The 16,778-nt window shown below is 37.9% G+C and overlaps 1 protein-coding gene across 5 annotated transcripts in view; it reads right to left on the bottom strand.

Annotated features, from left to right (window-relative positions):
• PLSCR4 (phospholipid scramblase 4) overlaps positions 1-16,778 on the bottom strand; it is a 47,527-nt gene that overhangs the window by 5,062 nt on the left and 25,687 nt on the right. For 2 of the 5 annotated variants that reach the window (XM_008266288.5, XM_002716599.6), the window contains exons 4-7: positions 9,350-9,585; positions 4,301-4,343; positions 3,172-3,398; positions 84-245 (exon numbers count right to left, since the gene is read on the bottom strand). In XM_008266288.5, coding sequence (XP_008264510.1) covers positions 84-245; positions 3,172-3,398; positions 4,301-4,343; positions 9,350-9,585 — 668 coding nt within the window. The remainder of the gene's footprint in view (positions 1-83; positions 246-3,171; positions 3,399-4,300; positions 4,344-9,349; positions 9,586-16,778) is intronic. The other 3 variants (XM_089331084.1, XM_089331085.1, XM_070073206.2) reach the window with 2 other exon arrangements.

The following is a 16,778-nucleotide window of genomic DNA, read 5'->3' as shown; positions in this document are numbered from 1 at the left end:
ATGGGATGCAGGCCCAGCAGGCGGTGGTTTTACACACTAAGTGACAACACTGGCCCCTAAACAATGTTTTTATAAATGCTCACCTCAAAAACAGAATCTGAACCGCAGCCATAGGTTGAGCATGGCCCACGCACTCGCATTACATTCTCTTTCTTCTCATTTTGGATGCTGTAGACTGCCCTGCACAAATTCCAATGTTCTGCCACAAAGCCAATGGTGACCCCAGGAGGACACTGCACTTCCAGCTGCAAGTGAAACAGTGAAAGAGCTTAGGAAGCTGTGTATCTACAAATCCATAGAGTTACACATGCACGGATTGGAGAAATTATTGCTGAGAGAAAGTCTCCCATTTTACCAGTTCCATCCTGAGGGCTGTACTGCAGTGAGTGGTCTTAATTGGTGAGTTTCACGTTTCCCTTCAGGACAAAGAGCAGGCATTATTACTGCTTGCTATAAAGCAGCCAGGTGCCCAAGTTCTGTTTCTAAGCTACATGTCCAGCATCACCAGTACTCTTCCCATCAATCCCTAGAATTCGGGAGCACGGGGGAGCAGCACTAACATGCTGATGTTCATGCTGCTTGCTGTGCTGTAATAATGTCCCTTGTCACTAATCTAAGACCCTGTGTCTTCTGACACAACTCATGACATGCTAACAAGATAGCTTCTTAGATTTTAAATTGGATGAAATAGAATCTCAGATATGACAATTATAAAAGAAAACGAAAGAGAAAGGTTTTCTGGAAAGTATATACTGTGAAAACAACAGAGTGTGTATATCGGTATATAAAATCATTTTTCAAGAATTTTAGAGGATTGTTCACTATCTTGTTTTAGCTAATCATCTTTACAGTAGTCCATGTGAAGGACTTTAATAACAAGACTCATAAAGATTAAATTATTTGGCAAAAAGCCCCAGATAAAGTTTTATTCACTATTTCTCTGCTATTATACATATTTTCCTAAGCATTTTATGAATGGACTACCCAGGACACGGGACAGGATGATTCAACTTCATGAACTGTCAAACTAAGATATTATTGTTCATATTCTTGGATGCAAACTCACTCCAATACACAAATATGTAAATTTGATTGCTTCCTAAAACTGAAACCTCCTATAAGTCTGAAAATTATATAAAAATAAATTACTTTTAAAAATTTCATCATATCATACCTCTCAGCCATAAAAAGGAATGAATATATTAATAAACATACATTCAATATATAAATAATCTTTATAAATTAATATAATTAAATATTATATGAATAATATAAATATACAAAATTAATATAGATATTAAATAAATGTCAATTGTATTAATATACGCAAATAACAACTTGTATGAATCTCAAGGTAAAAAACTAATCCTGAAAAGGTTACATACTATGTAATTACATTTCTAGAAAATTATTGAAATGACAAAATTATACAGATGGAGAACAGGTTAGCAGTTCCCAGGGGATAGGGATGAAGAGAAGAGAGGAAAGTGATGTAATAAAAGGAGATTGGGGATGTGCATTTGACATACAGTTAAGACGCTGCTTGGGATGCCCCATCCCATTCAGAGTGCCTGGGTTTGAGTCCTATTCACTTCCAATTCCAGCTTCCTGCTAATGCACATTCCAAAAGGCAGCAGATGGTGCCTCAAGTAATTGGGTCCCTGCCACCCACATGGGATACCTGAATTAAGTTCCAGGCTCCTGGCTTTGGCCTGACTCAGCCCTGGCTGTTGTGAGCATTTTTGATGTACACCAAAGAAAGAAGATCTCTCTCTGTCTGTCACTATCTCTGTTTCTTTCAAATAAAAATAATTAAGAATGTAAAACAGAAAAGAGGGATTTTATAGTGATGAAGCTGTTTGGCAGTGGTGGGGGATACAGAAATTGTTACAGCCGATAAAACTAAATAAGCACATGCACAAAAGAATACAAGCAAAACTGGATAAGTATGAAAAAAATCTAGATAATAATTAGATAAAGTTTCATAAATTAGGATAAATTTGTAATATTGATTGCTTTACACTATCCTGGCTTTCTGTATTCTCAGAAGGCTTTATTTGTAGGCTTCCATTTAAAAATCTCAAGTCACAGATATAAAGAACAATGCCTATTATTTCTAAAATGATCAAAGATAAGAGGTACAGATTTACTTCAAATATGTTATTGCAAAGACAATAAGGATAAAGATATGTTTGTTATTGCAAAGATAATAAGGATAAAGGAGCAAGATATCTGAGAACAAATATCATTCATTGAGCATAATACTACTTACAGGACATCATAAACACAGTATTCCAGACATGCATTTACTCTTTAATCCCTTAAATAATAAGTTATCCTCTCAGATAGGTACTATCAATATCTCCAATTTACAGGTAAATCAATTCAGGCATAGAAATGGCTATAAGTAAATATTTAGTAAATGCTGGTACTGAGCACATAACTGACATATCCTAGTAATCCTACGTGGTATTATTTTATCCAGTTTATGAATCAGAATACCAAGGATCAAAGAGTTTAAATAAATTACCTAGATTTAAGTAAGCACTGTATCTGAAATCTAAACCATGCTTGACTTCTCCACAGTTTTTCCTCTGTAACAAACAATTTTCTTAGAACTTCACAGGTAATAAAAAAGTAACCCAACTGTAAATGAACACACCTACATTCTAGTTCCAGTTCTGTCATCTGCCAAATGTGGCACCTACTTCAACCTCTTAATCTTTGTGAGCTGCTCTTTACCTGTAGAAAAGGGGGATGGGATAGTTCCAAGGTACCTGTGAGCCCTGCCAATTTTAAAGCGTATGTTTCAACTTAGCATTACCTTATCTGGTGACACACAGGTACCTTTAGAAAAATGTAGGTGACTACTGTCAATCTCCGTAAATTTCTAAATCAGTAGACACAACTTACAGAATTGCTGTCATTCCCTGCACAACCCTAATTTGTGCTTGATCCGCTGACTTTCCCTTGAACAATGTGAACCCACAATAAAAAGCCCTCTGTGATTTCCTTGATGAGATTATTTGAATTCCTTCCTCCTCACAATCTTCTTCTGCTGTGAGTGACAGCCACTGAAAATCCTATCCTGTATAGTTTGGAAAGAGCACAACCATTCTGTAAAGAGTTGGATCAGGAAGAAAACAGTAGATTAGACTTCCATTCTCTGACCTCTTGCCTGGCCGAGGGGCAACAAAAGCAGCAGCAGGTGCATCTGAAAGGCCTCTGCATTGTCATAATTTCTCGTCCCATGAAGTCAGTGACCCGAAGGACGAAGGGCCTTAATGTCCGGTAGGCATTCCTGGTATAGTCATCGGTGTCTTCAGTTACAAAGTAAACCATCTGGTTTGCGTTGTTTTTAATATCATATCTGTTATTAGTTTCAAAATGTGTTATCACTAAAACATAAAGAAAGAAAGCCATCTTGAATTAGAACTATACAAATGAGCAACCACAAGTCTCTGTTATTTCTTAGGAGCTTAATTTAAAAATTTCAGTTGAAAATATACCATTGATTAAAACACTAAAAAAAGGGTCCTATAAATATTTAAGTAATGCTGAACATGTAAAACATTTACCTTAAGAAATTCACTGTAAAGTGCTTTTTAAAAACAATTCTACATAAAAGCAAAGATTGAGACACTCTTCCTGAAGTATTTGAAATCAGAACAATTATAAAACCACTTAAGTGGAATTACAAATTGGACCATAGATTAATCAGCTCATAACATATGCCACAATGACTAGCTGCATCATTAATTTCAAATAAAAAAACCAACCAAGAAAAGTGAAAGGCCCTATGTGGTGGAGAAACAAATATGTAAAGCCAGCACAGTGAGGGTCAGAAATCTCATCAATGAAAACTGAGAATAGACATCCTTTTGACCACGATCATTTCTTTTTTTTTCCAAAGCAAGGGCACTGAACCAGAACTCAGCATCTATAGATTTGAATCCTCCTCTGCCATGTATTAGCAGACTATAGTGCCCCTGCTAGCTCATTTGGCCTCTTAAGTCTTTCTTTTATTCACCTATGAAAGGTGACTACAAGGAGGAAGAATGAGCATGGGGGATGTTGACCAGATAAAATGTAAGTCCTGTTCAAGCTTATGAGCAAATGATAAATATGCAGATAAACTTATTCAAAATGATGTGTCTTATTACTTTCTTAAAGATAGGATAATAAGAATAGTCTTTTCTCTTTAAACTACTAAAATTGATCAGCTAAAGAAAGAATTATATATTAGACAATGCAAACATCCACTTGATTAAAATACTGAATGCTACAAAATTATACATACTTTCCAGAGGCTCAAAATGTTGAAGAACATGTATGTTGTCCAACTGTTGGGAAAAAATAATGAAATTAGAAGCTAGAAATAACAAAATTAAATCAAATTAGTATTAGAAAAGAAACTGATGAGATGGGTATTAAAATAATCAATTGATACCAAAATGTTTTTGAAACTGAAAAGAACAATTATCAAATGAAATTAGCTTGTCTACATCTGATCAGATGGATAGTAGTGGACTTATTCAGACAAGACAAACACTTTCCTTAAGTTGCACTTAAAAACAAAATTAAACAAAAGAAGGGCAGGTGCTTGGCCCGGCAGTGAAGACATCACTTATGACTCCAACATCAAATATCAGAGTACCTGGCTTTGATCCCAGCTCCGTTCCCAATTCCAGCTTCCTGCCATTGCCCACCCTGGGAGACAGGGGGTGATGGCCCAAGTGGTTGGGGCCCCACAACCCATGTAGGAGACCTGGGTTGAGTTCCTGGCTCCTGGCTTTGGCTTCATACAGCCATGACTGTGGCAGGCATTTGAGAAATGAGCTAGTAGATGGTATGGGAGGTCTGTTTTCTGTCCATCTCTCTCAGTCTGCCTTTCAAAAAAAAGTTGCCTGATATATCAAAAAAAAAAAAGTCTAGTTGCCATAGTAACAGCATCTTGAAGAAGCGTATTTGTATTGATTGTTCCTAGATGATTCCCTACTGACATCCCAATCAGACTGAAGATCAAGTTCAGAACAATTTAACAGGGACAAACCAGAGAGAAGGCAATTCTCTCAGTGACTTAGGAACAGCCAACAAGCCAGGGTGAGTTCACATGGAGTGTCCACTGAAATAATTTAACAGTAACCTCTGGGAGGGGCCAATATACAGAGCGAGGGCCTGTGAGGGCAGAAATCACATGAATAGAATTAGGGGAAGGAAGAGAGAGCCTTCTTAGAAAGCAATCCATGAAGAGGGAGGATGAGAATACCACCAGAACAATCTGTAACTTAACTTAGGAATCACTCTAAAGATACTTTGTTGGGGCTATAATTTGCGATTCTTGGAAACATTCTAGTAGAAGAGAAGCAACCTCCTTGAGGATAAACCGATCAATTCTACATAACTTTAGATCCTTAGAACGTCCCAAATCCCTGAGTCTGGAGTATGGCTTGAAATGTCATATTTCACAAAATATTCATTGTATACACTAACTAATAACAAATAAATGAATGTGGGATTAAATAAAATTTAAAAATATCTGAACATGAATGTTTTGTCATAAGATTAATTAGAGGAGGGTGTAGAAGGACAAATCCATGCTTAAAAACTTTCTTATATGAAAATACAATCAAGTGAGAAGACACACATGTCTCAAAAAATATGAAAGTGGCTACCAAAATGTTACAGTCCCTGTTAAAAATCTGGGATACTGAAATCTGGAACTACAAAATAAAAATATTCACTACTTTAAAAAAGTATATACAGTAGATGAAAATATTCTGAAATGATGCCTATAAACATGGAAGAAGTTTACTCAATAATATCCTACACCTGTCAAGGAGTAGTTCATGGACAAATTAAGGTAAAGAAAGACAAAAGTCAGTATTCTAGAAATAATATCCTCCTGCTACTCTGGATCTTAAGGATCTCACAAAAATCCATGCAATGCATGTATGAGATCTCAAAAAAAGACTATGGTAGACAGAGGAAAATTATTGGCTCCATGTCTTATATACAAGAAGGAGTTTCAACAATAACATTTACACAGCTATCATCCACTATTCAGGACCACTGTGCCAAAAATATTGCAAGATTTATTTCATTAATGACAAATTGGTAATGTAGGTATTATCTGTACTCTATTATAGGTGATGAAATGCAAACTAAGACTCAAGGTTTTAGTTAGTAGGTACTGAAGAAGGGTTAAAAACCTAGTTTGGGTATTGGCGTTGTGATATGGCAGATTGAAAAGCTGCTTGGGTGCCGGCATGCCATATTGGATTGGCGGTTTGAAGTCTTAGCAGATCTGTTTCTAATCTGGCTTCTGCTAATGTGTCTGGAACTACAGGGGATGATAGTTCAAGTACTTGGGTTCCTGCCACCACCGTAGGAGACATGAAATTTCAGGCTCTTGGCATTAGCCTGGCCCACACCCAGCTGTTGCAGCCATTTGGTGAATAAACCAGAAGATCTGTTGCTCTGCCTTTCAAATAAATAAATCTTTTTTAAAAGACACATTTGTGTAGTTCCAAATATGTGCTTTATTTGTTTTCTTTTTCATTTTGTTAATTAGAAATATTCCTGAAAGGAAAAATGGAACTAAATATGTTAATTTAACTTCAATCAGTGTAATAGAAGAAATTGAGAAATTGTTTTATAATACTTAACACAGCTACACATCTTTAAAAGATAAATTATTGCTGAGGATATTAGACTGCCAAGAATAATTTCTGTATTTATCAACAAGTATATAATGAAACTTTCTAAATTTGATTACCCATAAACACTTCATAATTTTGTGAAATAGTGTAGGAATTTATTCCAGCATTTTATCTGAGTGGCTGGCTTTTTGTATTTTGTCAATAATTTGCCCAAACAATAATTTAATTAAGTTTTTGGCAAATGTAAAATCACAATTTTTCTTTTTTTTTAGATGTATTTATTTATTTATTTATTCTGACGGAGTTACAAAGGGAGGGGAAACACACACACACACACACACAGAGACAGAGAGAGAGAGAGAGAGAGAGAGAGAGAGAGAAATCTTCCATCTGCTAGTTCACTCCCCAGATGGCTGCAATGGCTTGTGCTGATCCAGGTTCAAGCCAGGAGCCAAGAGCTTCATCCAGATCTCCCACAAGGATGGCAGAAGCCCAAATGCGAGGACCATCTTCTACTGCTTTTTTCAGGCTATTCACAGGAAGCTGAATCAGAAGTTGAGTTTCCAGGACACAAAATGGTGCCCATATGGGATGCGGGCATCTCAAGTGGTGGCTTTACTCACTATACCACAATGCTGGTCCCCAAATTCAAAGTTTTTCTAATCTAACTGGTAAGCATACTTCAAAAGCTTTGTGAAAAAAGAAATACAAGATAATGCACATTTCCATGAACTTTTTGAAGATCCATTGTGTTAACTTTCATACATCAACACTATAGTATCATGCCAATGGATTTCAATAGGCAAAACAAACACAGTCCCTCCCTATCAATATACAGAATTGAGAAGAGGAATGTGTCAACTCCACGGAATATTTAACTATCTGGGGAGACAGGTATTGAGTTGCAAAGTTCTGCTTAGGGTGTTTTTCTTTTCTTCTTTTAAATTTGCATTTATCTGAAATGCATAGTGACATAGAGGGAGAGGCAGGAAGAGACAGAGATAGAGAGAGAGAATCTTCCAAGCTCTAGTTCAGTCCCCAAATGCTTGCAAAGGCCAGGGTGTTGTCAGGCTATCCTCAGGAACTCCATCCCTGTCTCCCACATGGGTGGCAGCACACAAGAACTTGAGCCATCATCTGCTGCCTCTTAAGAGTGTGCATTAGCAGGGAGCTGGAATTAGGAGCAAAGCCAGGACTTAAACACAGGCACTCTGATAAGGAATGAGGCTATCCCAAGCAGTGTCCCAAACCTTACCCCAAACATGCACCTCTGCTTTTATAAATATTTTTTTAAAAACGTATTTATGTATTTGAAAGGCTTATTTATTTATCTGAAAGGCAGAGAGACCGGGGTAGGGGAGGGTGGGAGAGAGAGAGAGAGAGATATGCCAGGAATGCAATTCAGGTCTCCCATATGGGCAGCAAGAAGCCTGTTATTTGAACAATCTCCACTGTGCCCAAGGGTCTGCAATAGTGAGAATCTGGAGTTAGGAGTGGGAGCAGCAGGGAACCCAGGCACTCTAATGTGAGACAGATATCTTAACTCCCTCTGCTAACCTTCCAGTAGTTTATGATGTTTTCTAATACTTCCTGTTTCCAAAAGCAAAATAAGATTCAGAAAGGGACTTCTGCCACTAGTTTTCCATTGTTTTCATTACACAGGTTTTTTTTTTTTTTTTTTAGTTTTTGATGTGGGTTTTCAAATAGCATCATTTGCACCCCAACTTTGCACATTACGCTGGTTTTTGCATCAGAATGTCTTTGCAGATAGAAATTCATGCTTTTCTGGAACTTGGCCTGAAGCAGTATTCTCGGTAGTATTCTTGTTATGTTTTGGGGAGTGGCAGAAGTGGATGGTGAACATTTTGGGTTGTGAGGAAAAGCAGTATGCTAAGGCACTCAGTAACTCACCCAGTGTCTAGTGCTCTGCTCTTTCTTATGTTGATTTTCTTCATGTTAACTCTTGCAAGGAATTGGCATCCATGATACCTTTTTTCTATGGCTATCACTATTCCTATTTTTCTACTACCTTCAAAAATACATCTTGAGTGTTATAAAACTCTACATGGATCCTTTTATGAAAACAATACTCATTTCAAGGGCCGGCGCCGCGGCTCACTAGGCTAATCCTCCGCCTTGCGGCGCTGGCACACGGGCACCGGGTTCTAGTCCCGGTTGGGGCACCGGATTCTGTCCCGGTTGCCCCTCTTCCAGGCCAGCTCTCTGCTGTGGCCCGGGAAGGCAGTGGAGGATGGCCCGAGTACTTAGGCCCTGCACCCCATGGGAGACCAGGAGAAGTACCTGGCTCCTGCCATTGGATCAGCGCGGTGCGCCGGCCGCGGCGGCCATTGGAGGGTGAACCAACGGCAAAGGAAGACCTTTCTCTCTGTCTCTCTCTCTCTCACTGTCCACTCTGCCTGTCAAAAAAAAAAAAAAAAAAAAAAAAAAAAAAAAAAAGAAAGAAAAAAAAAAAAAAAAAGAAAACAATACTCATTCCACAAAAGACATCCCTCTTCACATTCTGGAAATCAGTACCACAATGGAAGAGTCTCATACATTCCTATAGTCTCATAAATTGGGCAACTGTCATCACTGCTCCATCTTATTCATGCTACCCAGCCTTTGACTCCTCTCAGATCCCCATGGTCATCCTTCATAAGAAAATTATCTGGATTTGCATGCCATACCTGAGCTAAGTATTCCAGACCTGGAGGGCAGTTTGGCATAGGAGGTGGTCCTGGCATCCATGTTATTGGAGCAAGCTGATTCGGCATAGGATATTTGCCAGGTTGATATTGGATGGGATAAGCAGTACCAATTGGCTGGTACAAGGGGAAGGTACTGGGCTGCTGCAGACTATAGTATCCTATAGGCAAGCCTGCTGGGTAGCCTGTAGGTAGGGGAGCAGCTTCTCCTGGGGGTCCTGTGTTCAAAAACAAATGAAAGTGCTAAACATTATTATCACTACAATATATCGAAAGTTAACATGACTTTTTCCATGGAGACAAAGTAGGTCAAAAAACATGTACATGAATAGGATATGCTATTCCATTTTCTGAGTGTGCACTGTGTTCCAACAACACACTAAGTGGATGATTTACATACAAATTAACTTAGTCCTCTTAAACCTTATAAGATAGTTATTTTTTACTTCAGAGATGCATAAATAAGGTTTGCAACACAAAGTAACAAGTTAATCTCCCAATGCATGAGGTACCTCCTTTGGAGACAGCAGCTACACTTTATTAGGTTGTAGTGGGATTAGCACAAGGCCTAGCACATAATTATCACTGTAGAGTTTTGTTACTTTATTCTTGTTATTGCTTAAGGTCACAAAGATAGTAGGGTTACTTTACTTCCAATGTTGGGCTGCCTTTGATTCAATCACTTGTTTGTATCTTCATCTAGTTCTCAGAGTGTTGCTTACATCCTGATATCTTAGATTCAATTTATTAAGCTTATTGTCTTAGAAATTGGCGCGGATATGACAAAACACAAGAATGCACTTGCTTAAACAAGCATTTGGCCTCCAAGTTCTGGGAACCAGGAAGTCTAAAATCAAGTGCTAGGCATGGTCAAGCCTGGTGAGAGCCCTCATCAGGGTTTGCAGATGACTGACTTCTTCCTATGTCCTCACTGGGTAGAGAGGCAGAGATTCTCCTTTATGTTATCTCTTTTAAGGGCACCAATCTCACGATGAAGGCTCTACTCTCATAACCGAAATATCTCTGAAAATCCTCATCTACAAAAACTGTAGTGTGGGGAATTAGAGCTAAATTACGTGAATTTGGGTGAGGGTATATGTGTTGCGGGTAGGAGGGGAGGTGATACAAATATCCAGACCATAGCAGTTATCTTTCAGCTGAAGCCCTGTGAACAGAAAAGCCACAAGCAGCCCACAAGCATTTTTCTCTGAACTGCCAGGAGGGCCACAAGCAGATAAAAAAGGCTTTCTTCTTTCAAACATTTAAAAACAAGATGTCTTATGGAAAGTCTTGTAAAAACAAATTGCAAGCTATTTGGTGTTAAGATTTAAATATTGATATGTTTTGGTTAAAATCAAGCAAAATCAGCTTTATAATAGCCGAGAATCCAAATATGATGAATCCTTGCTGGTTGTACGTGAGGGAACTTGAAACAATGGAACTAGATTTTCTAGATTATCAAAGACAACATTTAGAATATACTACTCTTAAGTTTAGACAAAAGTCATTTAAACGACATACTGTTTTTAAATTCTAGCTCAATACACCAACTGCTCTAAAATAATGTGAAGTGGTCAGTAAAACTGCAGCTGTCTAGACCATCTTCTGTTCTGCATCAGAAACTCTAAGGCAGAAAAATATCTTCTTTCAATGATTCTATTATAAAATAGAGTCCAGTGGCTTTTAGTGTATGCTCAAAGTTGTAGAACACAAAATACTATCTAAATTCAGAAGTCTCTTCACCCCAGAAAGGACACACAATGATAGCAATTCCCTTTCCTCCCTCCCCACAGGCCCTGAAAACCACTGTCTCCAAGAATTTGCTTAATGTGGACATTTCATGACAATGAAATCATAGAATGTGTATGGTGGTTTCTTTAAGCTAGCACGCTTTCAATGGTTACCTATGTTATAGTATATACCAGTACATTTCTTTTTATGGCTGTCTAATACTTTATTATATGGGTATATTAACATTTTATATAGCATTTATTTTTAAAATTTGCATTTATTTATTTGAAAGGCAGAGAGACAAAGATACAAAGACAGAAGAGACAGGGAGAGAGATGAAGATAGAAAATCAGAGACAGCAGAGAGAAATCTTCAATCTGCTGGTTCTTCAATCTGCTGGTTCACTACTCAAATGCCCATAAAAACTAGGGATAGTCCAGGCTGAAACCAAGAGGTCAGAACTCAGTCTGATTCTCCCACATGAATGTCAGGGACTCACCTACTTGATCCATCACCTGCTGCCTCCTAAGGTATGCATGAGAGAAAACACTAGAATCTGAGGTGGAGCTAGGACTCCAACTAGGACATTCCAATATGGGATGTGGGCACCCTATGTGGCATCTTAATCTTTTTGCCAAATGTCTCTCCCACTGCATCCTTTAGCAAGTTGATTGGCATTTGGGCTATTACAAATAATGCTTCTGAGATCATCCAGGTACAGATTTGTTGTGGATATATGTTTTTCATTCTCTACCCATGAGTGAACTTGGCTTGGGTATTTAACTTTGTGAGTAACTGCCAAAATGTTTTCCAAAGTGACATCACCATCTCACATTCCTATCTGTAGTGTATAAGAGTTCTAGTTTCTCTACATCCTCATTAATACTTGTTTATTGCTTGCCTTTCACTTCACTCATGAAGTGATACCTCACTGTGATTTTGATTGAATTTTCTGAACACTAATGATGTTGAGCATCTTTTCATATTTTGGCTACTTGTACAAATGCTTTTGGAGAAATAGCTACACAAATCCTTTGCCCATGGTAAAATTAAATTGTTTGTCTTTTTGCTGCTGCATTCAAAGTGTTCTTCATATGAGCATATTCAAGATGAAAGGCCCTTGCCGAAAAAGATGGTTTACAAGTATTTCCTCTCATTTTCTAAGCTGCCTTTTCTTTTTCTTGATAGTATCCTTGAAAAAAATTGAGTTTTATTACATAAATTCAATTGTGCTTTGCTTCATTACACTTTGCAGATAATTATGTTTTTTACAAATTGAAGGCTTGGGCAACCCTATATTGTGCAAGTTTATTGGTGCCATCTTTCCAACAGCATGTTCTCAATTAGTGTCTCTATGTCACATTTTGGTAATTCTCAAATATTTCTAATGTTCTCATCATTATCTCTGTTTTGGTGATTTGTGATCAATGCTGTTTGATATTATTATTGTAATTATATTGTGGTGCCATGAATTGCATCCATATAAAATTGTGAGCTTAACTGATAACTGTGGTTTGTGTTCTGACTGCTATACTGACAGCTGTTCCTTCAGCCCTCTCCTTCTCCCTAGGTCTCCCTAGTCCCTGAGATAGAACAATACTTAAATTGGGGCAATTAGTAACTTATAATGGCTTCTAAGTATTCCAGTGAAAGGAATAGTCATGTATTCTACTTTAATCAGGGTGGGAAACCTTTTTTCTGCCAAGGGCCATTTGGATATTTATAACATTCACAGGCCATACAAATCATCAACTTAAAAGTCAGCCTGCCATAGATTTACTGAATTTTGAGTCCTGCTGTGATTGCCTTGGCAGGGCCAAACCAGATAATTTTGCAGGCCTTAAACAGCCTGCTGGCTACATGTTCCCCACCCCGGCCTTAAATCAAAAGCTAGCAATGATTAAGCTTAATGAGTAAGGCATGTTGAAAGCCTGGATAGGCCCAAAAAACTGTAACTCTTGTGCCAAGCAGTGCAGTTGTAAATGCAACAAAAAAGCTCTTGAAGGAAATTAAAAGTTCTGCTCCAGTGAATCTACAAATGATAAAATAAATGCAAAATGATAGCACATTGCTGATATAGAGAAAGTTTTCGTGATCTGGATAGAAGATCAAATTAGCCACAACAATTTCTGAAGCCAAATCTATTCTACAGCAAGCTGCTGACTCTCTTCAAGTCTATGCAGGCTCAAAGAGGTGAGGAAGCTGCACAATAAAGTTCAAAGCTGGTAGAGCTGGTTCATGAGGTTAAAGGAAAGAAACCATTTCCATAACACACAAGTGCAAGATAACACAACAAGCTATCCAGAAGATCCAGCAAACACAACTGATGAGTGTGGCTACACTACACAACAGATTTTGAACGTAGTCTAGACATCCCTATAGCAGAGGAAGATCCTACCAGGATTTTAATAGCAAAAGAGCTCAACACCTGTTGTCAAAGATTTAGAGGAAAGACTGAGTCTCTTGTTAGAGGCTAACGCAACAGGCGACTTTAAGTTGAAGCCAGTATTCATTCAACATTCCAGAAATCCTAGGGCCCTTCAGGAAAGAAATTTAATCCATTCATACCTATGTTCTATAAGTGGAATCAGATATGGCATCATATCTATTTACAATATGGTTTACTGGATTATAGTAAGACCACTGTTGAAATACACTGCTCAGAAAAAACCCTCTTTTAAAAGTGTTGCGGCTCACTGACAATGCACCTAGTTATCCAAGGGATGATGGAGACGTACAATGAAATTTATGTTGTTTTCACGGCTACTAACACAACACTGATTCTGTAATCCATAGATCAAAGAGTAATTTTGACTTTCAAGTCTGCTTATTTAAGAAATATATTTAATAAGGCTTATGCTGCCACAGACCATGATTCCTCTAATAGATCTGGGCAAAGTAAACTGAAAACCTTCTGGAAAGGATTCACCATTCTCAGAGGAGGCAAGAATATCAACATTAACAGAAGTTTGGAAGAAGTAGACTCAGGCCCTCAGAGTGACCTGAAGCGGGCTCAGATTCAGTGGAAGAAGGCACGGCACACATAGTAGAAATATCAAGGGAACTAGAATTTAATGTAGAGTCCGAAGACGTGACTGAATTGGCACGATCTCATGATACAACTTAAAATAAATCTATTTATTTTATTTACTTTAGAGGCAAAGAGACATACAGACAGATCTCCCATCTGCTGGTTCACTCCCCAGATACCCTCAATAGCTTTGGCTGAGCCAGCCAAAGCTGGGAGCTGGGAATTCAATGCATGTCTCCCATGTGTGTGGCAGGAACCCAACTACTTGATTCGTCCTCTGTTGCCTTCTGAGTGTGCATTAGTAGGAAGCAGGAATGAAGAATGTAGCCAAGTCCTTCAATATAGGATGCTGGCATCCCAAGAGACCTCTTCACCACTAAGCCAAATACCTGTCCCATCATGGTAGAACTTTAATGGGCAAGGAGCTAATTCTTACGGATGAGTAAAGGTGCCACTTTCTTGCGATGGAATGTATCCCTGGTGAAGATGTTGTGAACATGGTTGAAATGACAACCAAGGATTCAGAACATTACATAAACTTGATTGACAAAGCAGTATCATGCTTTGAGAGAATTAATTCCAATTTGGAAAGAAGTTCTGTCCATGAAATGCTATCAAACACCATCATGTGCTATGGAGAAATCATTTCTGAAGGAAAGAGTCCATCGATGTGGCAAACTTCATGATCATCCTACTTTAAGAAACTGATCTGGATGGCTTGCTACAACATCTACATAAAATATCGTATGTTTTCCCTGATCTGTGGAAACTAATAGAGTACCAACAATGTAATGTAAAGCAGTGAAATTGCCATTTGGAGATTCAATGACTGCTTACAGTCCTTATCTCTACTGTAGAGGAACAGTGCTTTTTCTTGTTACCATTTGTTGAACTCTTTACTTAGTGTAGGGTTAATCTTATAGTAAAACTGTAAAGTAAACTGAAAATAGATCTTTGTAAAAATTAACAGTGGGCGGAGGGAGGGTAAGGTGGGAAATATCACTAAATCTATATCACTAAATTCCTAAATCTAGATGTATGAATTTACTGGAAATTTGTTTATCTTGAATAAAAAAAAGAAATTGGCACAGCCACCCCAACTTTCAGCAACCACTACCCTGAGAAGTCTACAGCAATCAACATGGAAGAAACACCCTCCACCATCAAAAAGTGCGTAATTCACTGTAGGCTGAGATGATCACTGGCATTTTTTACATTAAGTATTTTTAATTGAGGAATGTACTTTTTTAAACATAATGTTATTGCACACTTCATAGACTAGTACAGTGTAACTTTATACTTTTATATGCTGCAGGAAACTTATGGTGATCATGAACCACACCTGCAGTGGTTGCTATTGGTTGCTGTGTTTTGGGTGTCATAGTAAACCAACTGTTACTTAATCTAAGGTCCTGAGTATTATATATATACATCTTCTAAAAATTTTAAGCTTTCCAATCAGTATTGATACATTTTCAGTTAATTTTTGTACACAGTAAGAGACAATATTTCAAACTCACTATTTTGCATCTTAATATTCAATTGTCTCAGCAACATTTGTCTTTCCCCACTAAATTATTTCAGCAATATTGTTGAAAATCAATTGACCATGGATGTTTGGGTTTTTTTCTATTTGTTGACTAAATATTCTATCTCATTGGTCTACAAGTCTCTTCTTATGCCAGTACTGTATGGTATTGTCTGCTATAGCTTCATTGACAGTTTAGAGATTGAATAATGTGAATCCTCTAAATACTTAATCTAGGATTGTTTTTAAGATTGTTTGATTCCAATTTAATCCCATCAAGGTGGCATGTACCAATTCCATCTCAGTAGTCCAAGTGATCAATTTCTGTTCACAATTGATCGTAATGATAGGTCTAAGAGTCAAAGGGATCACATAAACAAGACTAGTGTCTGCAAATACTAACTGATAGAATCAAAAAGGGAGAGAATGATCCAACATGGGAAGCAGGATACACAGCAGACTCATAGAATGTCGGATGTCCTAAACAGCACTCTGGCCTCAGAATCAGCCCTTAAGGCATTCGGATTTGGCTGAAGAGCCCATGAGAGTATTTTAGGCATGGAAAGCCAAGACACTCGGGGAAAAAAAAAAAAAAAAACTAAATGAAACATCTCTGTGAGTGAGATCCCAGTGGGAAGAACAGGTCATCAAAGAAGGAGGTAACTTTCTCTGAAGGGAGGAGAGAACTTCCACTTTGACTATGACCTTGTCTAAATAAGATCAGAGTTGGCAAACTCAAAAGGCCTCCATAGCCTTGGCAACTCATGACTAGAGCCTAGGGTGATTACTGACGCCATAAACAAGAGTGTCAATTTGTTAAGTCAACAACAGTAGTCACTCTGCACTGTGGGATTTCTGTCCTAAATGTGCTGTACATTGTGAGTTAATGTTATAACTAGTACTCAAACAGTATTTTACACTTTGTGTTTCTGTGTGTGTGCAAACTGTTGAAAGCTTTACTTAATATATGCTAAATTGATCTTTTGTGTATAAAGATAATTGAAAATGAATCTTAATGTGAATGGAAGGGGAGAGGGAGCAGGAGAGGGGAGGGTTGCGGGTGGGAAGGAAGTTATGGGGGGGGGGAAGCCACTGTAATCCATAAGCTGTACTTTGGAAAT

Source organism: Oryctolagus cuniculus, chromosome 4, assembly GCF_051225735.1.
Source record: "Oryctolagus cuniculus isolate XC-2025 breed Fujian yellow rabbit chromosome 4, ASM5122573v1, whole genome shotgun sequence".
Taxonomy (NCBI): Eukaryota; Metazoa; Chordata; class Mammalia; order Lagomorpha; family Leporidae; genus Oryctolagus; species Oryctolagus cuniculus.
This window is presented reverse-complemented; position numbering and strand designations above follow the sequence as displayed.